Here is a 24,081-nt window from a genome sequence, read left to right on the forward strand (position 1 = left end):
TGAGGATCTTTCCCACAGTCGTCTGTATTAACCAGGTTAACCTCTTATCCAGGTCATGATGTAATGAATGTTTTTTTGTTTTGTTGCCAAAAGTCAAATGAAGCATTTTATTTTCAGTATCAAAACCACAGCCCACACAGTTACACAACATCCAGTTTTTTTGCTTTCTGTTATTTTATAGCTGCAAATTCTCATGATACCTTCAATACATTACAGAAAAGTCAAGTTGAAACACTCACAAATCTGTCATTTAATGCATGTTTTGTGTCATGGAAAAAAAAAGTGATCAATACTCAAATTTTAAAAACCAATGATCAGAATGTAAAAAAAAAAGAAAAAAAAAAAGGAAAAAATGTAGACAGTCTAATTCTATGAATTTATCATGTTAATAAATAATCCATTCATACAATCTTTATCATCATAATTATTACTTATTAATTTGCAGTCTTCTGCCTTGATATGTTGTTAGTATCTACAACATAGAGACACACAGGTATCATTTCATAGCCACCATTCACAGAAGGCCCATATACACAAAAATTATCTGCACCTCAGTCACATATACCAGGAATCAGACAGTCATGAATGCACATTAAATGTCCCTCAATGTTTTGATAAGGACAATAAAGAGGCAGTCCATGCAAAGAAAAATAGAAGATGAATGTTAAATGTCCGAGTCCCGTTGGCCTTCACAGGGCTGCTGCTGTTTTGTTTCATAGACATCAGAGATATTCAAATTGTAATATGCTTTGGCCAAAAATAATGAGTGGTGGGCATGGCCTAGGTGTCTCATGTACGCCGTGTCTTGGGTCGTTTGGATGGGCGCTTGGCATCCTCCACAGCCTGTCCTTCATTGCTGGTCTGTGACAGGTTTCGGACGCCCTGAACGCGGCTGAGCAGCTGCAGGAAGATCGGAATCGCCTGCAGATCACAAGGTGTGCATTATTACACCATCAAACATGATTTTGACATTTTTATTTGAATATCTTTTGCAGCAATAAAAAAAAGAAGTTTTCTCTGCTTTATGTTTCACTTCACATAAGACAGCAGGATTGTTAGTGTAGCTTGTTATAGCCCAACAGCCAAACATTACAAAAAACAGTTAAGCAGTAGGTTTGCTGTACTCCTTAATGCTACAGCTGATGGTTTCATAAATTCTGTTATAAAAAGGTTGATAAAATAACCTCAAAAGAAATTCGCAAATAAAGAAAAAAACGTTGCTGATTTCATATATCTTAAATATCTTAAATAAATATTATATTATTTATTATAACTACATTAGTGACTGACCTTTTTCCCCCCTGTTTAATAGGCTCAAATGAACTTCAGATCTAGGGGTGTGTCACCTATTGAAATCACCCGACACAACTGCCACCGATAAATCTAACTCATAAATCTACATACATTTGCATAGATCCATTACATCGGCTCAGTAATTAGCCAAAATCTTACTCCATTTGAATTTGTCCGTTTTCACCACAATCGGTGGTGCTGTTGCACTCAGTTTCCCAAAAAAAGCAAATTAGTCCTCTGTACAACATAGTTGTCTGCAAAAATCCGCATTGTGGGTGCCAAAACCCTATACCGTTTACTGATTCTTTAATCCCTGCACAACAGGGTATGGCTTGTTCCTGCTAGCTCTGTGATACGAGCAGCCACAGCTCAGACTTGGTTGAGAAATGATTTTGAGGAAACGTACCCCTTGCGAAAACGCAGGAAAAAAAAAACCCAGATTGTGCAACGAGGTTGTTATTGCTACATTTTGTTGGGCTTTTAAAATGTGAGGTAAGCTGCTAGCAGAATTGAACCACTCATCACACTCAGCATAGAGGTCACTGTGGTCCTTAAAAACACGGTACATAAAGACAATGCAATTGAATCTAATTTAATGTGATTCAATGTGACCCAGAATGAGGATATTTGCAGTTCACTTCTGCTGCATGACTGCAATGTTTAATAACCAGGTAGTGGAGAGTTTAATATTTAATAAAAAAATAAAATTGTATTTAAGTTGAATATTATGCTACATTTATATAACGAGGACTGCATGTTTTCTATTTACAGATTTTATCAGCTTTTGCATGTACAACTGAACACACCAATCCATTAAATCTAATTAAATTAGTATACTAGTAAATTAGTATAAAACACATTGACAAAATCTACTACAGCTATTTTTCACAAAAATTTGGGCACAAAAAGTAATTTTCTATATTCTACAAAAAAAAAAAAAACAAACAAAAAAAAAAAACGAATAATTACCCTTTCATGATTATAAACCACCAGTAGGAGCAGCAAAGTGAGAGGCAGTGCTATGTATGACCCCTGAGCGACCTCCTGATCCGGAAGCTTTCGCTGTGGAGTAAATAGAACCATCATTTACAAATCTGCTCAAGTCTAGCTTTCTATTCAAAGACCATTGTGTGTGTGTGTGTGTACATACAGTAGGGTTGAACGTGAGTGTCACATGTTTATGGTAGCCAGAGGCCTTAAAGGAGACCTGGGGAAGCTTAAAGTCATACTGCGAGCGAGGAAGAGTGGTGTCCAACATTAAAACATAACTCTGCAATGAGAGAACAAATGTGATTGATATGAAATAATGACTGTTAAGCATAAAAGATTAAGTCACAAATCTGGGGGAAAAAATACCTCTTCATTACGTGGGAGAGGGGAAAAGTGGAAGAAAAGCGATTGGCCCAGTGGCACGCTCTGGAAAGGACTGTCGAGGTTGTCACTCTTGTAGAGCTTCACCTGGAAATAAAAAGAAGTGCTTTATTAAATTATTTTCCAAAACAGGCATAAGGATTTCTAGTCATACTAGGAATATTCTTACCAAGAGAGTTGGAAGATGCTCTGACAAAGTTATAATATTGCCACTCAGGTCAAACTGATTAATTTGTCTGAAGGCGATGATGTTGATTCCGTCTATGTCACTGCTACCCACCTATAACATAAATAAAACCATTTATATATGTAAGAAATGTAAAATAATAAATATATAAATAATAGTCACGTATGTTTCTACCTCTATAGTTTTGTACTGAGGAAGTGCTCTCTCGATGTGGTCATTGCCCTCTCCTTTAAGCCGAATAACATAAGCGCACCCAGGCTGTGGTGTGGGGAAACAAATAGGAAAAACAATTCAAAATGAATTAATATTTTTTAGAATTAATTCTAGTGCTTATAGAAGATGCTGGCAAATAGATAATCTTATCCAAATGAATAACAAGAGGACAAGTGGAATCTCTGAATTACATATATTTAGACTAGTCTCAAATTAGAATACGTAACTTGGAAGTGCCAGCAGAACCTGTTGGTCCCATGTACAGTCATGGCCAAAAATACAGGTACAGCTACATGTGGTGTGATAGTCAGGTAAACACAAATCTTTGGCTGTGCAGTGCACATTTATAACTGTTAACTATATTTATTTCGTTCTTTTTAACAATGTTCTCTTTTTTTTGTGTTGTTGCAGTGTAAAAACGATAAGCATGTGAATACCACAACATTTGCAATTGTAACAATGTTCTGAGAGCAGAGTTGCCAACCCAATAACCAGCATTATACTGAGCAAATCCATATGTTTTACACATTGTTGAAAAGAAAGAAAGTAATATGGTTAACAGTTATAAATGCACACTGTACAATCAAAGATGTGTCTACCTGACCATCACACCCACATGTACTTGTACATCCAATTCCAAATGTTTCCCTTTTATATTGACCTCCACTCTTCTTGCAAGGCTTTCTACTAGATTTCAAAATGTGCCTTTGTGAATTTGTGAGGTCCGGCAAGAAGGCCTGGAGCCCAATTCAGATTCAGTGAAGGAAATTATACATTAAATATTACAGCACACACACACCCAAAGCACAGTGGACACACACACACCCCCAAAGCACAGTGGACACACTCACACACGCACTCACACACGCGCGCACACACGCGCGCACACACGCGCTCACACACGCACTCACACACGCACTCACACACGCACTCACACACGCACTCACACACGCACTCACACACGCACTCACACACGCACTCACACACGCACTCACACACGCACTCACACACGCACTCACACACGCACTCACACACGCACTCACACACGCACTCACACACGCACTCACACACGCACTCACACACGCACTCACACACGCACTCACACACGCACTCACACACGCACTCACACACGCACTCACACACGCACTCACACACGCACTCACACACGCACTCACACACGCACTCACACACGCACTCACACACGCACTCACACACGCACTCACACACGCACTCACACACGCACTCACACACGCACTCACACACGCACTCACACACGCACTCACACACGCACTCACACACGCACTCACACACGCACTCACACACGCACTCACACACGCACTCACACACGCACTCACACACGCACTCACACACGCACTCACACACGCACTCACACACGCACTCACACACGCACTCACACACGCACTCACACACGCACTCACACACGCACTCACACACGCACTCACACACGCACTCACACACGCACTCACACACGCACTCACACACGCACTCACACACGCACTCACACACGCACTCACACACGCACTCACACACGCACTCACACACGCACTCACACACGCACTCACACACGCACTCACACACGCACTCACACACGCACTCACACACGCACTCACACACGCACTCACACACGCACTCACACACGCACTCACACACGCACTCACACACGCACTCACACACGCACTCACACACGCACTCACACACGCACTCACACACGCACTCACACACGCACTCACACACGCACTCACACACGCACTCACACACGCACTCACACACGCACTCACACACGCACTCACACACGCACTCACACACGCACTCACACACGCACTCACACACGCACTCACACACGCACTCACACACGCACTCACACACGCACTCACACACGCACTCACACACGCACTCACACACGCACTCACACACGCACTCACACACGCACTCACACACGCACTCACACACGCACTCACACACGCACTCACACACGCACTCACACACGCACTCACACACGCACTCACACACGCACTCACACACGCACTCACACACGCACTCACACACGCACTCACACACGCACTCACACACGCACTCACACACGCACTCACACACGCACTCACACACGCACTCACACACGCACTCACACACGCACTCACACACGCACTCACACACGCACTCACACACGCACTCACACACGCACTCACACACGCACTCACACACGCACTCACACACGCACTCACACACGCACTCACACACGCACTCACACACGCACTCACACACGCACTCACACACGCACTCACACACGCACTCACACACGCACTCACACACGCACTCACACACGCACTCACACACGCACTCACACACGCACTCACACACGCACTCACACACGCACTCACACACGCACTCACACACGCACTCACACACGCACTCACACACGCACTCACACACGCACTCACACACGCACTCACACACGCACTCACACACGCACTCACACACGCACTCACACACGCACTCACACACGCACTCACACACGCACTCACACACGCACTCACACACGCACTCACACACGCACTCACACACGCACTCACACACGCACTCACACACGCACTCAGGTTAAACTCTTTCAATTTTAGTAAAGGAAATTATATTATTACAGCACACATACACCCAAAGCACAGTGGCAACATTTTGGGGAATATGGTCACATTAATGGCATTATAAACAGATATAAATTATAATAGTCATATTGTTTAAGCAACAGAACAAGAAGCAGCCGCACTTTACACTGATGCATGTTGGAACTTGTCAGTACACAGGGACTATAACAGGTAGAAAAAAGTTAATTCATGAGTTCATTTGCACCTTTTTTTTTTTGCAACTACAGTCTCCTCCCATTAGACTAGGAAGGACAGCTTCTTTAAATTTACAAAAGACATTTGAGCTCAAGATAAAAAAAATAAAAAAAGAACATGAGACAGCTAAGAACGTGGCACCTTTGTTGGCAGAGCACCTAATTTTCAGTTAAGCACAAGTATTGGAACGGATAGTCATGTCAATGTCAAAGTAAATGTCACTCAAACCCAAATGTCTTTAAAATATAGCAAAATCATAAGAATTAGTTTTGCCTTTCCAATACTTTTGGAGGTATATACAGTATACTTAATCCATCTTGTCTGTGTGCATAGTTTCATTCGTAAATAATTTATACACACATTTCCGTCAAGAGAATGAGATTAAATATGTGCTTTTACCTATTACTATTCCTGACTATGCACATGCAGAAACCCCTCCTGGATAAAAAGGTGTAACTGAGGGTATGCTGTTCTCAGGCCAAGTTCATTAGAAGCTCATATCCCACTTAATGTCAATCACATTAGCATAACTGACAGAAAGTCTTACCAGCAGTCCTCGAAGTCTGAATCGGCCTGCTTCATCAGTCACTGTGTCCTCGGTGTATATGTTGCACTCACCCTGCCCCACTGCCTCTACAGCAACCCCCTGCTCAGCATCACCACCCAGAGATTGCACTGTGCCGTAGCAGCTACATACCACAAAATAAACAATAACAATATACAATATGAAAAGTGGTGCCATGGTCAATTTTTCTCTCTGAATCAAACAATCAGCAATCATTATTTACAAATTTAAAAGGCACACCTTTCACCATTCTATAAAAACTATAATTATTTGTAGTTTAGTGAGTTATAGAATGTCTAAATGTCAAGTGAAAATGCTTCAATTTTAAATTCTTTTTGAAATATAATAAAACATTTAATACAAATACTATACTATATAGACAAAAGTGCAACATGATGTCAGACTAATGGACCCCACTGTACACCTCCACACTCTCACAATGTACCTGTATGCAGTTTTGAAGCCAGTGATAGGGATACGGAGGCTCTGGCCTTCTTCAACAGTAATCATTTGAGCAGAGGGCTCAAAGCGAAACTCCTTCATCATGGGTTTGAAGTAGTACTGACCAGGACTCTGGTGGGAGGTTTTGTAATGAATAACAGAAAATAACAGTTTGATTCGATTAGCAAGATTTATTGATTAATAATGAATAACAGTAACTACGAACTTGTTCTTTATACCTTTACAATGATAAGATTATGAACAGAATATCAGCACTGCAGTTCAGACATTATGATAAAGTTCAGTTAAGCTGTACATAATACTAAACAATCGAGTAAAATGGGCCTACAAAACATGGATTTTCTCATATCTCCAGCTGAACCGAGCCGATATGGATTGGCTCTGTATTGCCATTTATTTTTATTTTTTATGTTGGTGATTGTTTACCAGGTTGTTGAAGGTCAGGAGTCCTGTGTCTTGTGTGAGCAGATTGGAACGGAAGTTCCCACCACTGAGAGAGAGAAGCACGCCAGAGAGAGGTAGGCCATCCTCTGCCTTAATCTGTTAAGACAAACATTCTAAATGAACGCTTTGATTAAATGTGGTAGCGCTAACCTGCTAAAAGTGCCCTTTGCTATAATTTCTTTAGTGGTTGCACACACATTGCCCCACAAAAGGTTTATTTATATTTTTACAGTTGCCAAATTTCTGACCAATAAATGAGTTTTACGTCTACATGTTCATTCCTACATGCGCCTCAGCTAATGTGTTTTTTTTTTTTTTTTTATTATTATTAAATGTGTAGTATCTTTTCAATCAAGGTTCTCCTTAAGAATATGAATGTTTATATGTACATATAAACATTCATATTCTTAAGGAGAACCTTGATTGAACATTGTACATTGTACACTGGTCAGTCCATGTGAAATCACATAGGTGCCTCAGACAATCCATTTGCTTTAGTTTCTAGAAATAATGCCACAATTCCCAATAAATCATGTGCAAAAGTTCTCATTTGTATCTGCATTCATTTTGAGAGACATTAATGCATTAAAAACAGGCATGGACCTAATATTTCAGTGCTGCAGAACATCTTAAAAAAGTCATACATTCTACAGATTCAATGCATGTAATATTGGAAGTAGAGGTTGATGTCTAACATTGCTGATAGCTACACTATAACACTAGACCGGTTACATTCTTATTTGAAGGCTTCGTTAAGGCTTCATGACTGCATGGTTTAGTCCCAAAAATAAAACACTATTACAATGCAAAGTAATTGAATAAAAATTAATGTAAATGTATTTCTTATCTTAATTCTTTGAATCTTAACACTACACAATCAAACAAACTTAGATTAAGGAGGAGTTAAACATAAAAAGTTCACATGTAAACCTGAAAAGGTCAGCTAAAAACATTTGTAAAAATCTGGTGATATTTAGTACATTTATTCACATGCAACATTACCTCAAATGTGACTCCTGCCAGGGCAAAGGCTTTAAAGTCTTCTGATTTTCCCTCCACTGGAGTCAATACAAAGCCCTCTTTACTGGCACTAATGTTATATTTTAAGTCACTGTCCAGAGGTCCGACCCTGGGGAAAAATAGCATTAAAAGTCAATTCCATGTTTCAGTTAAAGTTGGGTATTTTTATAGCACTCTTATCAACAGCCCTAAAGCTCAGACGTAACAGAAATGTTTAATATTAGTCCTGAGAAAGGGCCGATTTGTGTTAAGTACTAATAATTTATAAGTAGCTAAAGTACTTATAAAAGGCATATTTATACCTGTACCATTTATTAAACCAACAGGGATACTCATTTATCAATAATATAGTTAGTCTGTGTGTACACGTTAAAAAAAAAAAAAAAAAAAACATTACAGCTGGAAGCTTTGAAAAATGCAGATTTTCTTTGTATCGTCCGGAAGTTACCAGGTGCATCTACTGTACAGTTAATTTCATTTAGTGTGGCCCACAAAACACTATCAAAATTGGTTGCTCTTAGTGCAGAAAGTGCAAAATGACTACTAAACCCAAACAAAAATGAGACAAAATGACTTATGATTCATCAACAAAATATAAAATATATCATTAAGCCAAACTAGGCTATTTATGAGGAATGTGCTATGGTGTATTGCAGGAAGATAACTTGCAGTACACTATGAGCGTACCCTCCCAGTGTCGCTTGAGATTTAGAAATTCAAACGGACAGAAAATGTAATAAGCACACAAATAGCACAGGCCCTTATGTTTTGGGCAAATTAATGCTGGCTACCAGGTGGAGAGGAGAGGAACATTACACCAGTTTCATCAAGCAGCAGGCCAACTCTTTCAATTAGATAATATAACCAATAACGTAATGATCCAGCTACCATAAACCCCAAATCCGTCATTTGATACCCGAATGGTATAACCTCTTTAATTGAGACTAAACTTATTCATAAAATGGATTTGGGTTGTTTGCCTTTTTATATTTTCATCTTTTTTTTTTTTTATTCCATTTATTTGAATCAACAGGTTTCATATTAATGTGTGCATGTAGGCTAATTAAATATAAATGATTTTACAGTATAATCCATATATTAAAATTAAATAACAATTATCATTAATTTTCATAAATACTAGATTTCTGGGTCCAAATAATTCAAAATGGAAAAACCCCCCCCTAAAAATAAGGTTTAGTGTGTGAGTTTAGGTTTTATGTCATAAAAGCTTGTTTAAGAAACATGCAAGCAACATGAATGAATTCACACTAAAACAGAATTTAAATACTACTTCAGGTGAAGTGTGCAAATCTGAGTTGCGAGTATGAACCATGTCAAAAACAAAGCAGACGTTACTACATTTTCAACAGTACCTGTAGCTCCCACTTCTGTCAGTGAGAACAGTAATTAGAGGATTCGTATTATTAGACTCCCTGATGGTAATCTCCACTCCCTCCAGCTCGGGAGTCACCTGTCCCTGCAAGAAGAGACCTGCTCGCCCACTGATCTCAACCATCTGACCTGGACAGCTCTCTGGCATCAAAAACAAAATCAAAAGGAGCCTTCAATATTTACAAGCAATTATGGCTTTTGGCAGACACCCTTTTCCAGAGCAACCTTCATTTATCTCATTTATTCAACTAAATAGTTGAGGGTTAAGGGCCTTGCTAAAAGAAAACAGCAAGGACCGTAGAATTTGACCTCACAACCTTCTGATCAGATCTAACTGAGCCAATGCAAAATGCAATACAGCGTTGCATTACAATTGCAATGTTGTTTTTTTTAAATACATAAACTTTTTTCAATTATTTGTGATATAATGGATACAGTCAACACAGTAATTATTAAACTCTTACTACTGGGAATACAAATCTAAAATTAGTTTCAGATTTAAATAGGCAATATTCTACTGAGGCCTTTTGATAATTGTAATTTACTTTATCTTTCCCAGTTCATAATCACCCGTAATAAATCAAGCTGATCTGTAAATACCAAATCAGGCAAGTTCATTTCAGTCCAACTGTAAAAGCAAATTATGAATATATAATATATAATTATATAAACCTAGTGCTTAGACACAAACCTCCTGTGATTGTAGCTTCCACTTCAGGTGGGTAGAAAAGCAGTTCTTTGGATGATGGTGTAACTGTGATCTTTTCTCCAGCACTTAAAAAAATAAATAAATAAAAAATGTACATAATACACAAATATGAGAATCTCTCACTTTTTGCAACAGTATAAATTACACATTTTTTTCCCACCACAAGCTAAATTGCGCATTTGTCTGACTGGTGGTTGCAGCAATAACAGTTACAAAGACAACCCCCGAAACAAATGCACATAAATGTATAAAACCATTGAACATTTTCATTACAAAGCAAAAGCCTGCATTTACTCTTATTTTAATCATATTATTAGGAGCACTTTAATATTTAAAAACTTTACAGTATAAGCTTTAGATTAATTCAACATACAAATACATTTACAAAAGCATACAAATAGCATGGATCTTCCATTCTTCCACATCTTCTGTGTGAAAGTGACGTATATCGAACTGATGAACCGAAGCACTTGAACAAGTTGAATGAAGTGTTGTATTTTAAACAAATGGGACTTTTCAAATCTGTTCCAATTCCACATCTCTGATGTGATTTATAGACCTGTTTATTTGTTTTTGTTTTTTTATGTGTGCATTAATCATTGAAGTCCTGCCTGTCTGGTTGATTTTTTGGTTTGAGTGTGCAGTGGAAGGCTAGTGTTTATGTAGAAAGCTGGTTTTCTGTTGTATTTGCTAATCAGCTTATATTTTCTGTCTCAAACATTCTCTCAAATAACACTAGTATTCTTATTTATCTCAACTTTATTTTATTCTTCTCTATTCTATATGAATAAATTTTGTACTTTGCTTTCAATCATTAAAGATAGCCTTAGCATTATACACACCAGGCCCTGGTTTCACAATCATACCCCCCACTATGAATAAAGATCTCACCGTGCCCAGTAGGAGAACTCATAATGGAATGACTTGTGGGGCTCATCTGGTTTTTCCTTCACAGGTGGTTCCATGTCCTCTCCTTCTCGCTCTTCCCGCTCTTTCTTGCGAGCTGCGATCTCCAGTAGCTGCTGCTCATGCCGTTGTTCCTCTATAGAGCGCAGAGGTCCCAGCACCAGAGCAGGCTCACTCTCGATGGATGACCTAAAATTGAGATATTTTTAGTTCTAAAGTTCTACACCTTTTAAATGAGACACCACTTCCCCCTTTACTCACTTTATAGTCACTGTGACATCCAGCATTTTGTCTGTGGTGATAAGACCAGCCATGTGATGCCTGACAGCAGTCAGTGTTAACATACTGGGGGCTGATCTGGAAAAAAAAAGTCCAAAACTTTTTAATAGAAGTAAACATTCTCTTCCCTACTTAGCCCTAGGTTGCTTCCAATACACACATTACATGTGCCTGCTGCCATTTACTATTTATTTCAATTATGTTACATATTCATTAGTAATTTTACTGCAATCTGAAGCATAACTATGAGTAAATGATGTCTTCTCTTTTTACTGTTCCCTACAACTGTATGTAATGTATGTTCATGGAATGAAGTAGGGCTTGGTTTGTGACATCCCTAAATACAAGCCTGTAATGTTTACTAGGTGTTGCCATTTTGTCAAATCAAATCGGTCAGAATGATGCTAGAGCTTCCCCTTAGCCAAAAATCCAGCATAATATATTACATCAGTAGTGACAATTTTTTTTCCCCACATTTACCTATTCATCCAGTGTAAAATGGCTACATTTCATTTCATTACATACATGAGCTGTCCCTCTAAAAAAAACTCATTAAAACTAATTTTTAATCCTGTCCATCGTCGTCACTCCCAATAAAAATCTCAACATCTTCAGCTCTGCTATCTCCAGCTCCACCTCCTGTCTTTTACTCAATGCCACTGTCTCTAAACCATACATCACAGGTCTCACCACAGTCCTATAAACATTCCCTTTCACTCTTGCAGATACCCTACTATCACTAATCACTCCTGCCACCATTTCATTGAGTACGAATACAGAGGGAAATTACATTTAGCTAGCAAACCCTGGCATGTCTAAAGACTGAGACGATACCATGGCTGTTGGTCTTGTGTAAAGGTCTTTGGCTGCCATGTTGTTTTATCAAACATCAACCATTTTTATGTTCATTGTAAATGTTCTGCTCAATGTGTATATTTAACTGGTGCCATAATGGCAAACTCATGAAAAATGAATCACGTCAAGCTGACAAATGTACTTTTCCCTGCTGTTACAGAACACTAAGTAAGTTGAATATCGAATTTTCCGGACTATAAGCCGCTACTTCCCCCCCCCACACTTTGAACCATTAAACAATGAAGTGGCTAATTTATGGATTTTTCCTGAGTTTTTCCCGGAAACTGAGCCCCATAATATTAGACCAATGAAGGTGAACCAATAAAACTCTTTATATTAAATCGCGCTCCCACTGAATCAGGCCGCACCACATCATAAATATGGATGAGATTCCTCTGACGTTTGACCTGCCGCTCACTCGGACTGTGAACAGGAAAGGCGAATAATCACGCTGAAAACAACTGGCCATGAAAAAACGCACTTCAATTTTGTTCTGAGCTGCACAGCATCGGGAGAAAATCTTCACCGATGGTGATTTTTAAATGCACGACAAAAGAAAAAGAAAGAAATTGTTGTGAAAGGAAGGAGGAAGACACAATAGAGTGAACAATGCCTTTCTTGGTAGGTTACTGTTTAGATACAAGCCGTGTAACAGACACTGTTTTTCGTTAAAGCCTGTGTAAGTTCATTAGTTTCAATGTAGACACCTGCGGCTTATAGACAGGTGCGGCATATTTATGTTCAAAATAAAAATCTTTGTAAAATTCAGTGAGTGGGCTTAATAGTCTGGAAATTACGGTATTCGTTTCATAGATTCTTATGATTCTACACAGCATGGAGTTGTCCAGATCATGTTGTGCAGGTCATTTCATATGTAAAGTGGTAAATTAAGCAGCACACAAGTCACTTCCAGATTAGTCTTACAGAACAGTAGCAAAAAAATAAAAATAAAAATAATAAAAAGTTTAATAGAAAAGAATTAGAACATTTTATCTGTAGAATTGTAATACGACCAGATGTGCTATATACATACGTGCTGTAGGTGTAATAATCCTGTTCAAACTGATGGCAGGAACGTGGAGTCACTTTGTACACACCTACAAAGAGCATTGTATGAATAGCAGCAGTTATCTTAAACCACAAGGCCATTTTTACACAGCGAAATAAAAAAATCAATCATCACAGAAACCTGGTTTAGACAGGCAGAAACGATTGAGTCCTTTCGAGAGATTGTAGACACCAACGTTCTCAGGGGTGCTGCCATCTTGGAAGAATTCCTTGAGGCAAAAACAAGGGCACAGATAACATACATACAGTACCTTTTGCATTAGGAAGGTAAATGAATGCTAACACACTGTCATCATTAGCAACTTCTAATAATGGTTTCTCACCAGTGTGATGGCATGGGACAGGGAGCAGCGCAGCATGTAGCCAGTCTGTCTGAACTCCACCCCCTCCATGTCGGAGTCCAGCACCTCCACTTCCACGGACTTGTGTTTCCAGCACCACTCATCATGGGCAATAGACACTGATAGACACACCATTTAAAATATTAAACCTGCACCAGCTTTTACACTATGTAACCAGAAGCAAGAGTTTTTCTGGAAAAGGGAGTGAGAGAAGACACTGCACATATACAGGGGTGAGCTATCTAGCTAGAGCATGGGTCTATAACCGGGGGTCATGCGGGAGGAAGCCACTGATTATTGCTGAATCACAATTTTTTGTAAAAATTTTTTTTTTTAAATAAAAATTAGACATGGGTGAAAACATCAAAGTTCTATTAAGCTGATGTTCATGTGAATGTATAATAGTCCACCTGATAGCAAAAGGAAAACGTATGGAACTGCAAATCTATTAAAAAAAAGACGACTGTGAAGAACTTAATAAATTGTGATTTTAATTGCAAAATGTAAAAGTTTTGTTTGTTATGATGCATACATCTTTTTCAAAAATTTGAAAATAAAGGAAAATACAGACAATGACTCATGTACAACAATAATAGTTCTAATTGTCTTCTTGTTGTCTTTGACACTTCTAGTTTCAGGGGTCCTGCCCCATGTCTCTATCACCTAAGGGGTCCTTGACCTGAAAAATGTTGACGTGGAATAACGTTCTTATTGAGCACATGCATTTTACAACTTAGTATTCGTCTGTTTAGGTAAGAACATGCCGATTCTACTGATTTCTGATTTTAAATGTCCGTAACGAACCCAATTTAATTAGTTACTAATGTTGCGAAACAATAGTACTGCTACGTTTGTAATATTTCAGACAAGACTTTGTTTTTGGCCCAAGCAAATATCCAGTAAATAGATTACATTTAATTTAAAGGGTTCAGTACATCTAGATGGCGGTTTGCCATCAACCAGTCGTAGTCTACAAACATATACACCACTTTCTGTGCACATAAATATTCTTTAAAGAAATATTCTATATAATTATGATTGGTTTTACAAACGCCTGCATGCGATGCATTCCCTGTTATCGTTTACACCAAAACATTAGAGCAGCAGAAACAATAAATAAAAATAATAAAAATAAAAAAACAACAGTAATTCTGCTAACACATTTTATTGCTGACAATAATGATCATTCGAATTTTCTGTGGCTTTCATCTTACCTTTGTATTTTCCAGGCAGGACTTTGCTGAAGGAAAAGCCGAGTACTTCGCTGTTGCTGGTAAGCTGAAGGTTCTGCCTCTCACCCAGTCTGCTTATGGGCTGAAGCGTTACTACTAGATCTCCACATGCAGCTGAGGCAGGCATCAATCCATCCATCCATCCATCCATCCAAAAATAATAATAATTTATTAAATTTGCACATTGCGCTAATTTTGAATGACCATGATCACTGCTCCTACTCTGTACACTTACTTCAGCTAATTTCACACTTTATTAAACGGTTCCTCTTGATATTTTCACAAAGCATCATTGGCGATCTGCTCTAATTTGATTGCAATTATTACTTACATAGTAATTTCATTTGCATTTTTCCTTACTATCTGTATAGATGCATCCATAAAATAAATGGAAAACGATATTTTGTAACACTATTATAATTATTTACTCTAAAGTCATGTTTACCATTTATTGAATATTCTATTTGTAAAAATGTGCCCAAATAGATGCAAAACCTTCCTTTTAAAACTTTTATAGTCATAGTTCTAGATCCAAAATTAAAAGAAGTCAATTCATACCACTATTTGGCTGCAAATCGATGTAACAATACAATTAAGCAAAAAAGTAATAATAATTAATAAAAAAGAAATAAATCAGGACTTACCCAGACATGAGACAGTGCCAGACACAGTTGCTATGAACTGGGTGAAAAGCAGGTCATTGATTGGGCGGTCAATTAGGGAAATACTAAGAGACTGAGGCTGCAATGCGAGTCCAGCCTTGACTTCCGTCTCTGGTAAAGTCACCTACAAAGGAAACCGAAAGAAATAAAGAAGAGTATAATTAAATCTGAAATTCAATTTTAGCCCCATGTTCGGACACAGAAGTGTTGAAAGGCTTATAGAGATGCTTTCAGGTGAAAGCTGGAATACCTGTACACTGTAGTCTCCAGGTTTGGCTTGGAAGCAGAACACTCCCAGGTGGTTGCTCTCGATCGTTCGGATCACAGCCTGGTCACGTCCTTGGCCTGAAAGCATGACTTTATAGCGCCCTAGGTGTTTAATACCTTCTGGTAGATGGGCAATGGAGATTTGACCACACATGCTGAATCTGAAAATTATAAAGAAGTAGAACATTTATTCTACCACCCCCTTATATTATTATCCAAATGATTAAAATCAGCTATAGCATGATGCACTTTTTTTTTTTTTTTGGCTAGAACTTGAGATCTTCTGAATATTTTATTTCTATTTCATTTATTAAAGTTAAACATGTATACATTTCTGCTTCTGTCCCCTGCTATTTGTTATAATAATTTCACAAACATAGGACTGCTCAATATAAACCTGTACTGCATGTGTCTGGGAGTTGATACCTTTGATATTCCAAACCGATTTTAATGCATATTTCATGAAAATAAACCCATCCTGTTCTCACCCTGCTGTGATGATGTCGGGCAGCTGAGGAGTGCTGGGTGCAATCTTCACTGTGATCGGCTCAAAAAACATGAGCTCCTTATGCGTGCTGATGGTGTAGGTGCCAGTGGTCATGTTCTCTAACCGGAACGAACCATCCTCTTTAGTTTGAACTGTGGACAACGACAAGGAGTGAGGATTTTGTTTTCAAAGAATATATAATAATGCCAAGACAAGCAAGATTCATGAATTGGTCACAGTCATTTTGTATAATCACATGTTCAACTTTGACTTGCAGTTCAGAATGCATTTCTATCTATTACCATCTACCAACTGTTGTTTCTTTGGCTAAATAATTAAAGTTTGTTACTTTTAGTATTTCCCCCCATTACAGGTATGCTTTCAACTCTGCATGCAGTCACTGAAAATATGTTAGTGTTTCAGAAGGGTCAAATTATTTGTCTTTATCAGGCAAAGCAAACAACTAAGGATATTCTAAGACTACTAAATTTGCATTAAGAACTGTCCAGTGCATATTAAAATCTTAAAGGATAGTGGTGAACCATCATCCAGGAAGATGAAATTGTTTAGAAGAAAATGTTTAATGATCGTGATCAGAGATCACTTACATTCACTTAGTAAGAGAAATCACTTAGTTTGGTGAAATCAATTTTGTGTGCATATGTAAGAATGTGTGTATATATATATATATATATATATATATATATATATATATATATATACACATATATATATATATATATACACATATATACATACACACACACACGCACGCACGCACGCACGCACGCACGCTGATTTCCCCAAACTATATATTTTTATATAAATAAACTGTGAAGCCAATAAGGGATAGAGACCAAGATTGTTAGAGACTAAACAGATTATAAGCTTTAAGAAAACAATTTATTAATAATAAAGTTTTCAGTTTGATAAGGAGGATAATGATTGGCATCTGGAACAAAGGAAAAAGATATACCCGGTTCCAGACATATGTGAACATCAGGCTAAGAAAGCAAATGAGGTAATGCAGCCATCTTATTTCTACCGGACATGCCTGAGGGGGGCAGTTTGACGATCTGGGGTCCCTTTACTTGTTCAGGCCTAGGTTCAGCAAAGCTATATGTGCCCAAACATTTGGTCAACTAAGTACCTGAATATACTGAGTGACCAGATTTTTCCATCAATGGATTTTTCTTTCCTGATGGCATGCCTATATAGCAAGATGAGAATGATTGAATGCTTGGATTCATTGGGCTTTAAATTGTAAGATTGGTTAAGAGATCAGAAGACATCTATTGAATCACATCGCTTGGGCTCCACAGGATCCAGAACTTAACCCCTATTAAAAATCTTTGGAATGTCCTGGAAAATACTTTGCTCCAAACATAAATAAATGTTGTGATATTGCACAAGGTGATCGAAACAATGCCATGGCAAATGCATGCTATAATCAAAGCTAAATTGAAACTTTTTTTGGCCAGGCAGCATATTAATAAGCCAAAACATTAGCCAAAGTACATATAAGGGAAAAAACATGAAAGATTTAAATGATGACTAGAATTACCTTTAATCTGGTTGTTGAGGGTGACAACCGCAGCTGCCACTCCCTCACCATTTGGGCTGTTCAAAACTCTTCCCATTACCGAGAAGCCCATGACTCGGAAAATTGGCTACAAAAGCAAAAAAAAAAAAAAAAAAGGGAGGAAAATGAAAAGAAAAGCAATACGAATGATCAACAGCATTCCCATCAAAAAGTAACATTTACTGACAGATTCACTTGTCGCTAATGAAATTGCTGAATGCTGCTTTGACCTTTTATCATACACATTTCATATCCATTCTGTTGATGCTATTGCTAGGCCCAGGGTTATTCTGAGTGCTATGCTTCCTAAAAAGTACAACCTCATACATTAATTTATAGACTTTAATAAAAGATTATATGAGAGCTGTTCTTAAAAGAAGTGATCATTCGCCGTACCTCTAACTTCAAGGAGTTGTGCTCGACTTTGAAATCCAGGCGGGACGGAGCAACGTCAAAAGTGATCCGTTCACCTCTGTAATATGGCACCTGGGAGTTCAGACAGATTCTGTTATGCCATTAGGCAACTCGGACAGTTATTTTGTGACAGGCAAAGATTCAAGGAAAATGAATGATCGTACCACTGTGTATTTCCCACTAGGCAAGGAGGAAAAGGAGAAGGTGCCGTCCTCGCGCGACTGTGCGCTACACAGGTACGCAAGTGATGAATCATCGGAGAAGGCACCATCTATGGGGGTAGAGCTACAGCCACTGATCTGCAGAAAACACATGTTTTGATCATAGTGGAGCTGGCTGAAGAAAAAAAACCCTTTAACATGCACATTTTAATACAATTTATTTTGGTATTTATTTTCCTTGATAGGTTGTGCGTACGTCCTATCTATGCTTCCTATTTACCCATGATTCTCTTTTACTGCAGTATCTTTAAAAAAAAAAAAAAAAAAAAAAAAAAAAAAAAAGGTTGAAAGTTTGCATGATTTATGAGAAATGAACCACTACCAGGGTTGAGTATTTAATGGTATTGTGGTTTACGCCTTACATCCCAAACACATGCAAAGCAGAACTGGGAAACAAAAGTGTGAACGTGTCATGACCAGTGAGAACACTCACCCCTTGCACCATAGTGGCAGAGTAGAGAAGAAATGTAACCTCCTTCATGGGTTCACCATCACTTTGCACCTCACCAGAGACATCATAGCCTTTAACAACCAGTGGATCTGCAGCCTGGGCATTGGTGTTTGATACAACTACAGATGTTGAAGTCTGTAGGAGCAAATAAAACCAAGGAGTCCCTGTTAGACTGATATTTGTGAAAGATCAGGAACCCTCTAGATTATATATGAAACAAGATTATATATGTTTTTAGCATGTGGCCTGTAAACAGACAGTTCAACTCAAAACGAACATCACTTAACAAAAAAACAAACAAAAACATAACAAAGCTACATCTACATTGATAAAGTGAGCTCCCACAATATCTGACTCTGATGCATGCTAAGCAGCACATTTTATTAGGCAAGATACGCGAATACATTACTGAAAAGGGACATTTACCTGTTCCAGGGTCCATGAGGCATGAGATGCTGTAATTTCATAAATTCCAGGAAGAACATTCGAAAAAGTGTAGCTGCAGAACAAAATATAAAATCAGTGAATTGTGTCATGTGACTTGCATGTTAAATCATGGAGATGATATTGTTAAGTACACTAATCTACTGAGTACAAGTTACTTTCAGAATATTTTCAAATAATCTAAATTTCCCTATAAATACAAATGGGAAATACATACACATTATAAACACAAAAATAGTGGGACACCTGACTTTTCTAGCCATATGCAGTTTTTGCCAAACTGTATATGATGTTAATCAATGCAGTAGTACTACATTTTGAAACCTTTTCCAGCATGACAATTAACCTATGCACAAAGCTCCATGCTTTTTTTTTTTAAGGTTTACATGGGTTCGAGTAAACAATCTGGAGTGGCCTGCTATAGAGCTCTGACCTCAACCCAGTTGAATACCTTTGGGATAAATCGAAATGGTGACTGCAACCCAGGCCTCCTCACCTACATCAGTACATGACATAACTAACATCCTTGTGGCTGACTGAGCACAAATCTCCACAAGCACACTCCTAAATTTCATTGAACATCTTTCTGGCTATGCACATTACAAAAAGACCATCAACTCACTCTCCTTCAGCCTGAGTATAAACCATCTGAAGTACTTCATCCTCTCCAGAATTCTTCAAGTTGACCTCCACTCCCGCTGGGCCTTGCAGATGACCTTTACTCAAAACCTGGAGAAAATGCAAAACTATTAATTTAAATGAAAGAAAACTTACCAAAAAAGAAAAAAGTTGCAGGGACAAATGTTTTGTCTTACTTTTCCTAAAACAGAGAAACCGGTAAAGAAGAAATTAATGTCTTGCTCCTTGGTGCATCTGTCGGTGAGACCATCCACATGGAGTTCAACAGTGGTCGGCTCTGAAATCAAACACAAAGAAAAGTGTCAACAAATTGTAATTCAAAAAAATTTCAAGACGTCAGAAAGTGTGGCAACGGACTCTTACCGAAGCTCCATCCCAGAGGTGGTTCAATTTTGAGGACAAAATCACCCTGTAAGAGGAAACAGCCAGTATTAGAACATTATCCATTATATTTATTGTGCAGATATTACCCACTCATCTGTAATATTTTATTTACATTTCCAAACCCTTATAGTAGTTATTATAATCCCCTACATCACAGACCAGAATTCAGGACTGATTCAGTATAGTAATTACAGTTGTATGGTATACATTGTACAGGCAAAAGTTTGTGGACATCTGATTGTCCCACACTATCGTCCTATTCCAGATTTTGTCTTTCCTTTACTGTTATAATAACCTCCTCTAGGAAGGTTTTCTATAGATTTTAAAACATGGCTGTTGGGATTAATGATCATTAAACCACAATAGAATTAGTGTTGGTTGACACAGATGTCAGGCTGAAAGGCTTCGGCGTACCGTCAGCAATCCAGTTCATCCAAAATGTGTGCAGTGGAGTCGTAATTTCTCTGGCAATCTTAATTACAGAAGACCCCGATGCGTTTTCTATGTGCACAGGCACATGGTCATGTTGGAACACATTTGGGTCCATTAGTTCCAATGAATGGATGCAGTAATGCTACAACGTTTGAAATGTCCTATACAAGTTTGTCAAAGACGCATACTTTTGGCCATTTTAAGTCTGAGTTGAAAAACCGTTGGATATTTCTAGTTCCTGTAAATTGTGAGGCAAAGCAATAAAGACAAACACACTGAATTCTGTGAAAATTCTGAGGCTCAGGGATAAAATGACATGAATGCTAGAAAGCCGTGTTAAATAAATGAAGCATCACATTTTATAATTCTGTGCTAAATGGTGCCTATAAGGTAAAACAGACCAGGAATCATTTTACATACAAGTTAGTTACTTGCTCAGGATACACTTTACACTATACACAGTTTAACTAAAATTAAGTGTTAGTAAAGCCATACCTTGTCATAAAGGGGGATCATAAAATAGCCATTGATGGGTGCGCAGTCCGTCTGATATTTTAGGGAGCCTTGCTTAGTGTACAGCCTTATCTGGGGGAAATAAAGCACACTTATTAGACATTGGATTAATGTGGAGGGTTAAGCTCAAGAACCATGCCTATAATTAATATAAACTGTTTGCTACAATGGCTTAGGGCTGCCAGCATTGCTTTAGTGGCTGCAGAAGTGGAAGGTCTGCTTGTCGGTGCTCAGACCATACAAGCAGACTCCAACAAATAGGTTTGCATAGTCGTTGTCTCAGAAGGAAGCTTCTTCTGAAGCTGGCTCACAAGAAAGCCCGCAAACACTTTGCTGAAGAATAACCAGTCCAAGAGCATGAATTAGAACCATGTCCTGTTGTCTGATGAGATGAAGATAAACCTGTTTGGCTCAGATGGTGTCCAGCATGTGTAGTGATGCCCTGGTGATAAGTACCAAGAAGATTGTGTCTTGCCTACTGTCAAGCGTGGTGGTGGAAGCATATTGGTCTGGTGAGTTCTGCTGCTACTGAGGAGCTGCAGTTCATTAAGGGAAACATGGGTTCCAACATGTATTTAGACATTTTGAAGCTAAACATCATGCCCTCCCTTTATAAATTGGGCTAACGGCAGTTTTCCACATACTGCCAAGATAAAAACTGCCTTGCTGAGGAAGCTGAAGGTGTTGTTGATTGTGTGGCCAAGTATGTGTCCAGACCTAAACCATATTGAGGAACCTGTGGTGCATCCTCAAACAGAAGGTGGAGAGGTGCCATGTGTCTGCGTGATGTCATTATGGAGGAGTGGATGAGGATCCCAGCAACAACCTGTGCAGCTCTGGTGAATTCCAGTGCCAGGAGGATTAAGGCAGTGAAACATAATGGTGCTTACGCAAAATATTCACACTTTAGATACAGTTTGAACATGTTCACTTAGGGTTTACTCACTTTTGTTGTCAGTTTTTTTAACAATAATGGCTGTTTGCTGAGTTAATTTCAGAGGACAGTAAATCTGTACTGATGTACAAGCTGCACACTGACTCAAATATATCCAAGTTTCATTTCTATGGTATTGTCCCTTAAGGAAATAAACTAAAAAGATTGCTGAAATGTGAGGAGTGTACATATATACACAAATATAAATTTATATATTAAAATAAATATCAAAATATCTCTGGTTTTTGTTCAGCCTTGGTCTCCCGTATGCACCAGGACCTAAGAACAGATTATTAGGTGTTAATACACTATTAATCCCAGATGATTGCGTAACTCTGACACTGTTTAGTGTTAGTGCTAAAATATAAATAAGTAGTTGTTTGAAAACATGCATTTAAACCAAACAAATGCAACTAACTAAAGCCCGTGATATCCGATCGCCTACACATATGTCAAAGGCCAGAAGAGCCCGAGCAGAAATCCGATCACCCGAGCACCTGTGTCCGGAAGTGAATTTGGCTGGAGAGACGCGCTAACCGGGATGCTAATCAACTCTGCGTATCTCTCTATAAATAAAGATAAAATAAAAACAGTCTCACCTCGACCAGGGAATAATCAATTTCCACATCAGACTTGACAAACCCTCCACAGCCGACTAAAATATCTTCGGCGGAATTCACAGGCGCTACATACAGCGAGTAAATGACAAATACTAAAACCTTTAACACCCGCAGAGCCGCCATCCTTGTGTCCCTGTGTGGAGTAGAGACAGCGGGGGCACATGGCGCATGGAAATCGAACCAATCAGAACCCGAACACCTCGATTTTACACCAATTATATTCCCGATCCGTACAGCATGCCTGCTCTCATTCGTTTCATTGGCTAATACAGAAGCGGAAACGGAAAACGATCAGGAAAAAGGGGCGGGATTTAGATGGTAAAGTACACCCAGTACACTCACTGTGTGAGCTCATGTCCGCCCCTAGCGTTCAAGATGTATAACATCAAATCGGCCATGTTTATAAAAATCCATTCGAAATCTTCTTCTGCTTTTTCTCCTTCTTCTTTTGGCTGCTTCTATTAGGGGTCGCCACAGCGGATCATCCGTCTCCATACCCCCCGTCGTCTACATCTGCCTCTTTCAAACTAACTACCTGCATGTCTTTCCTCACCACATCAATAAACCTCCTCCTTGGCCTTCCTCTTTTCCTCCTTCCTGGCAGCTCCATTCTCAGCATTCTCCTACTGATATACCCCATGTCCCTCCTCTGCACATATCATAGAATAGAAAATATAATATGTTCTAACTCCATTCTTTCAAGGTTGCTACCTGATCACTTGCACCCAGAGTTACTGAAATGTGCTCTTGATCTACTGATGCTGAAACCGATGAACTCTTTATTTAAAAAATATATATTTTTACATGCTCTGTCCATCTCAGAAAAGTGTATATATTTC

General features: G+C 38.7%; 1 protein-coding gene across 1 annotated transcript; it reads right to left on the reverse strand.

The window, feature by feature from the left end:
* Window positions 1-23: 23 nt before the first annotated feature.
* On the reverse strand, window positions 24-23,446 carry nomo (nodal modulator). Its single transcript, XM_046855280.1, has 31 exons — window positions 23,222-23,446; window positions 21,671-21,760; window positions 20,723-20,768; window positions 20,536-20,636; window positions 20,343-20,449; window positions 19,703-19,775; window positions 19,259-19,411; window positions 18,769-18,903; window positions 18,587-18,676; window positions 18,173-18,278; window positions 16,610-16,760; window positions 16,105-16,282; window positions 15,837-15,978; window positions 15,175-15,306; window positions 13,943-14,079; window positions 13,741-13,828; window positions 13,585-13,648; window positions 11,679-11,774; window positions 11,403-11,606; window positions 10,494-10,576; window positions 9,784-9,943; window positions 8,393-8,519; window positions 7,373-7,486; window positions 6,930-7,057; window positions 6,467-6,608; window positions 3,026-3,109; window positions 2,834-2,944; window positions 2,650-2,751; window positions 2,444-2,563; window positions 2,263-2,355; window positions 24-921 (listed from the first exon to the last, which is right to left on the reverse strand). Exons 1-31 carry the CDS (start codon window positions 23,363-23,365, stop codon window positions 790-792), a joined length of 3,633 nt encoding a protein of 1,210 aa, XP_046711236.1. The 5' UTR covers window positions 23,366-23,446; the 3' UTR covers window positions 24-789.
* Between the last annotated feature and the right edge of the window lie 635 nt (window positions 23,447-24,081).

This window comes from Silurus meridionalis, chromosome 1 (genome assembly GCF_014805685.1).
Source record: "Silurus meridionalis isolate SWU-2019-XX chromosome 1, ASM1480568v1, whole genome shotgun sequence".
Lineage (NCBI taxonomy): Eukaryota > Metazoa > Chordata > Actinopteri > Siluriformes > Siluridae > Silurus > Silurus meridionalis.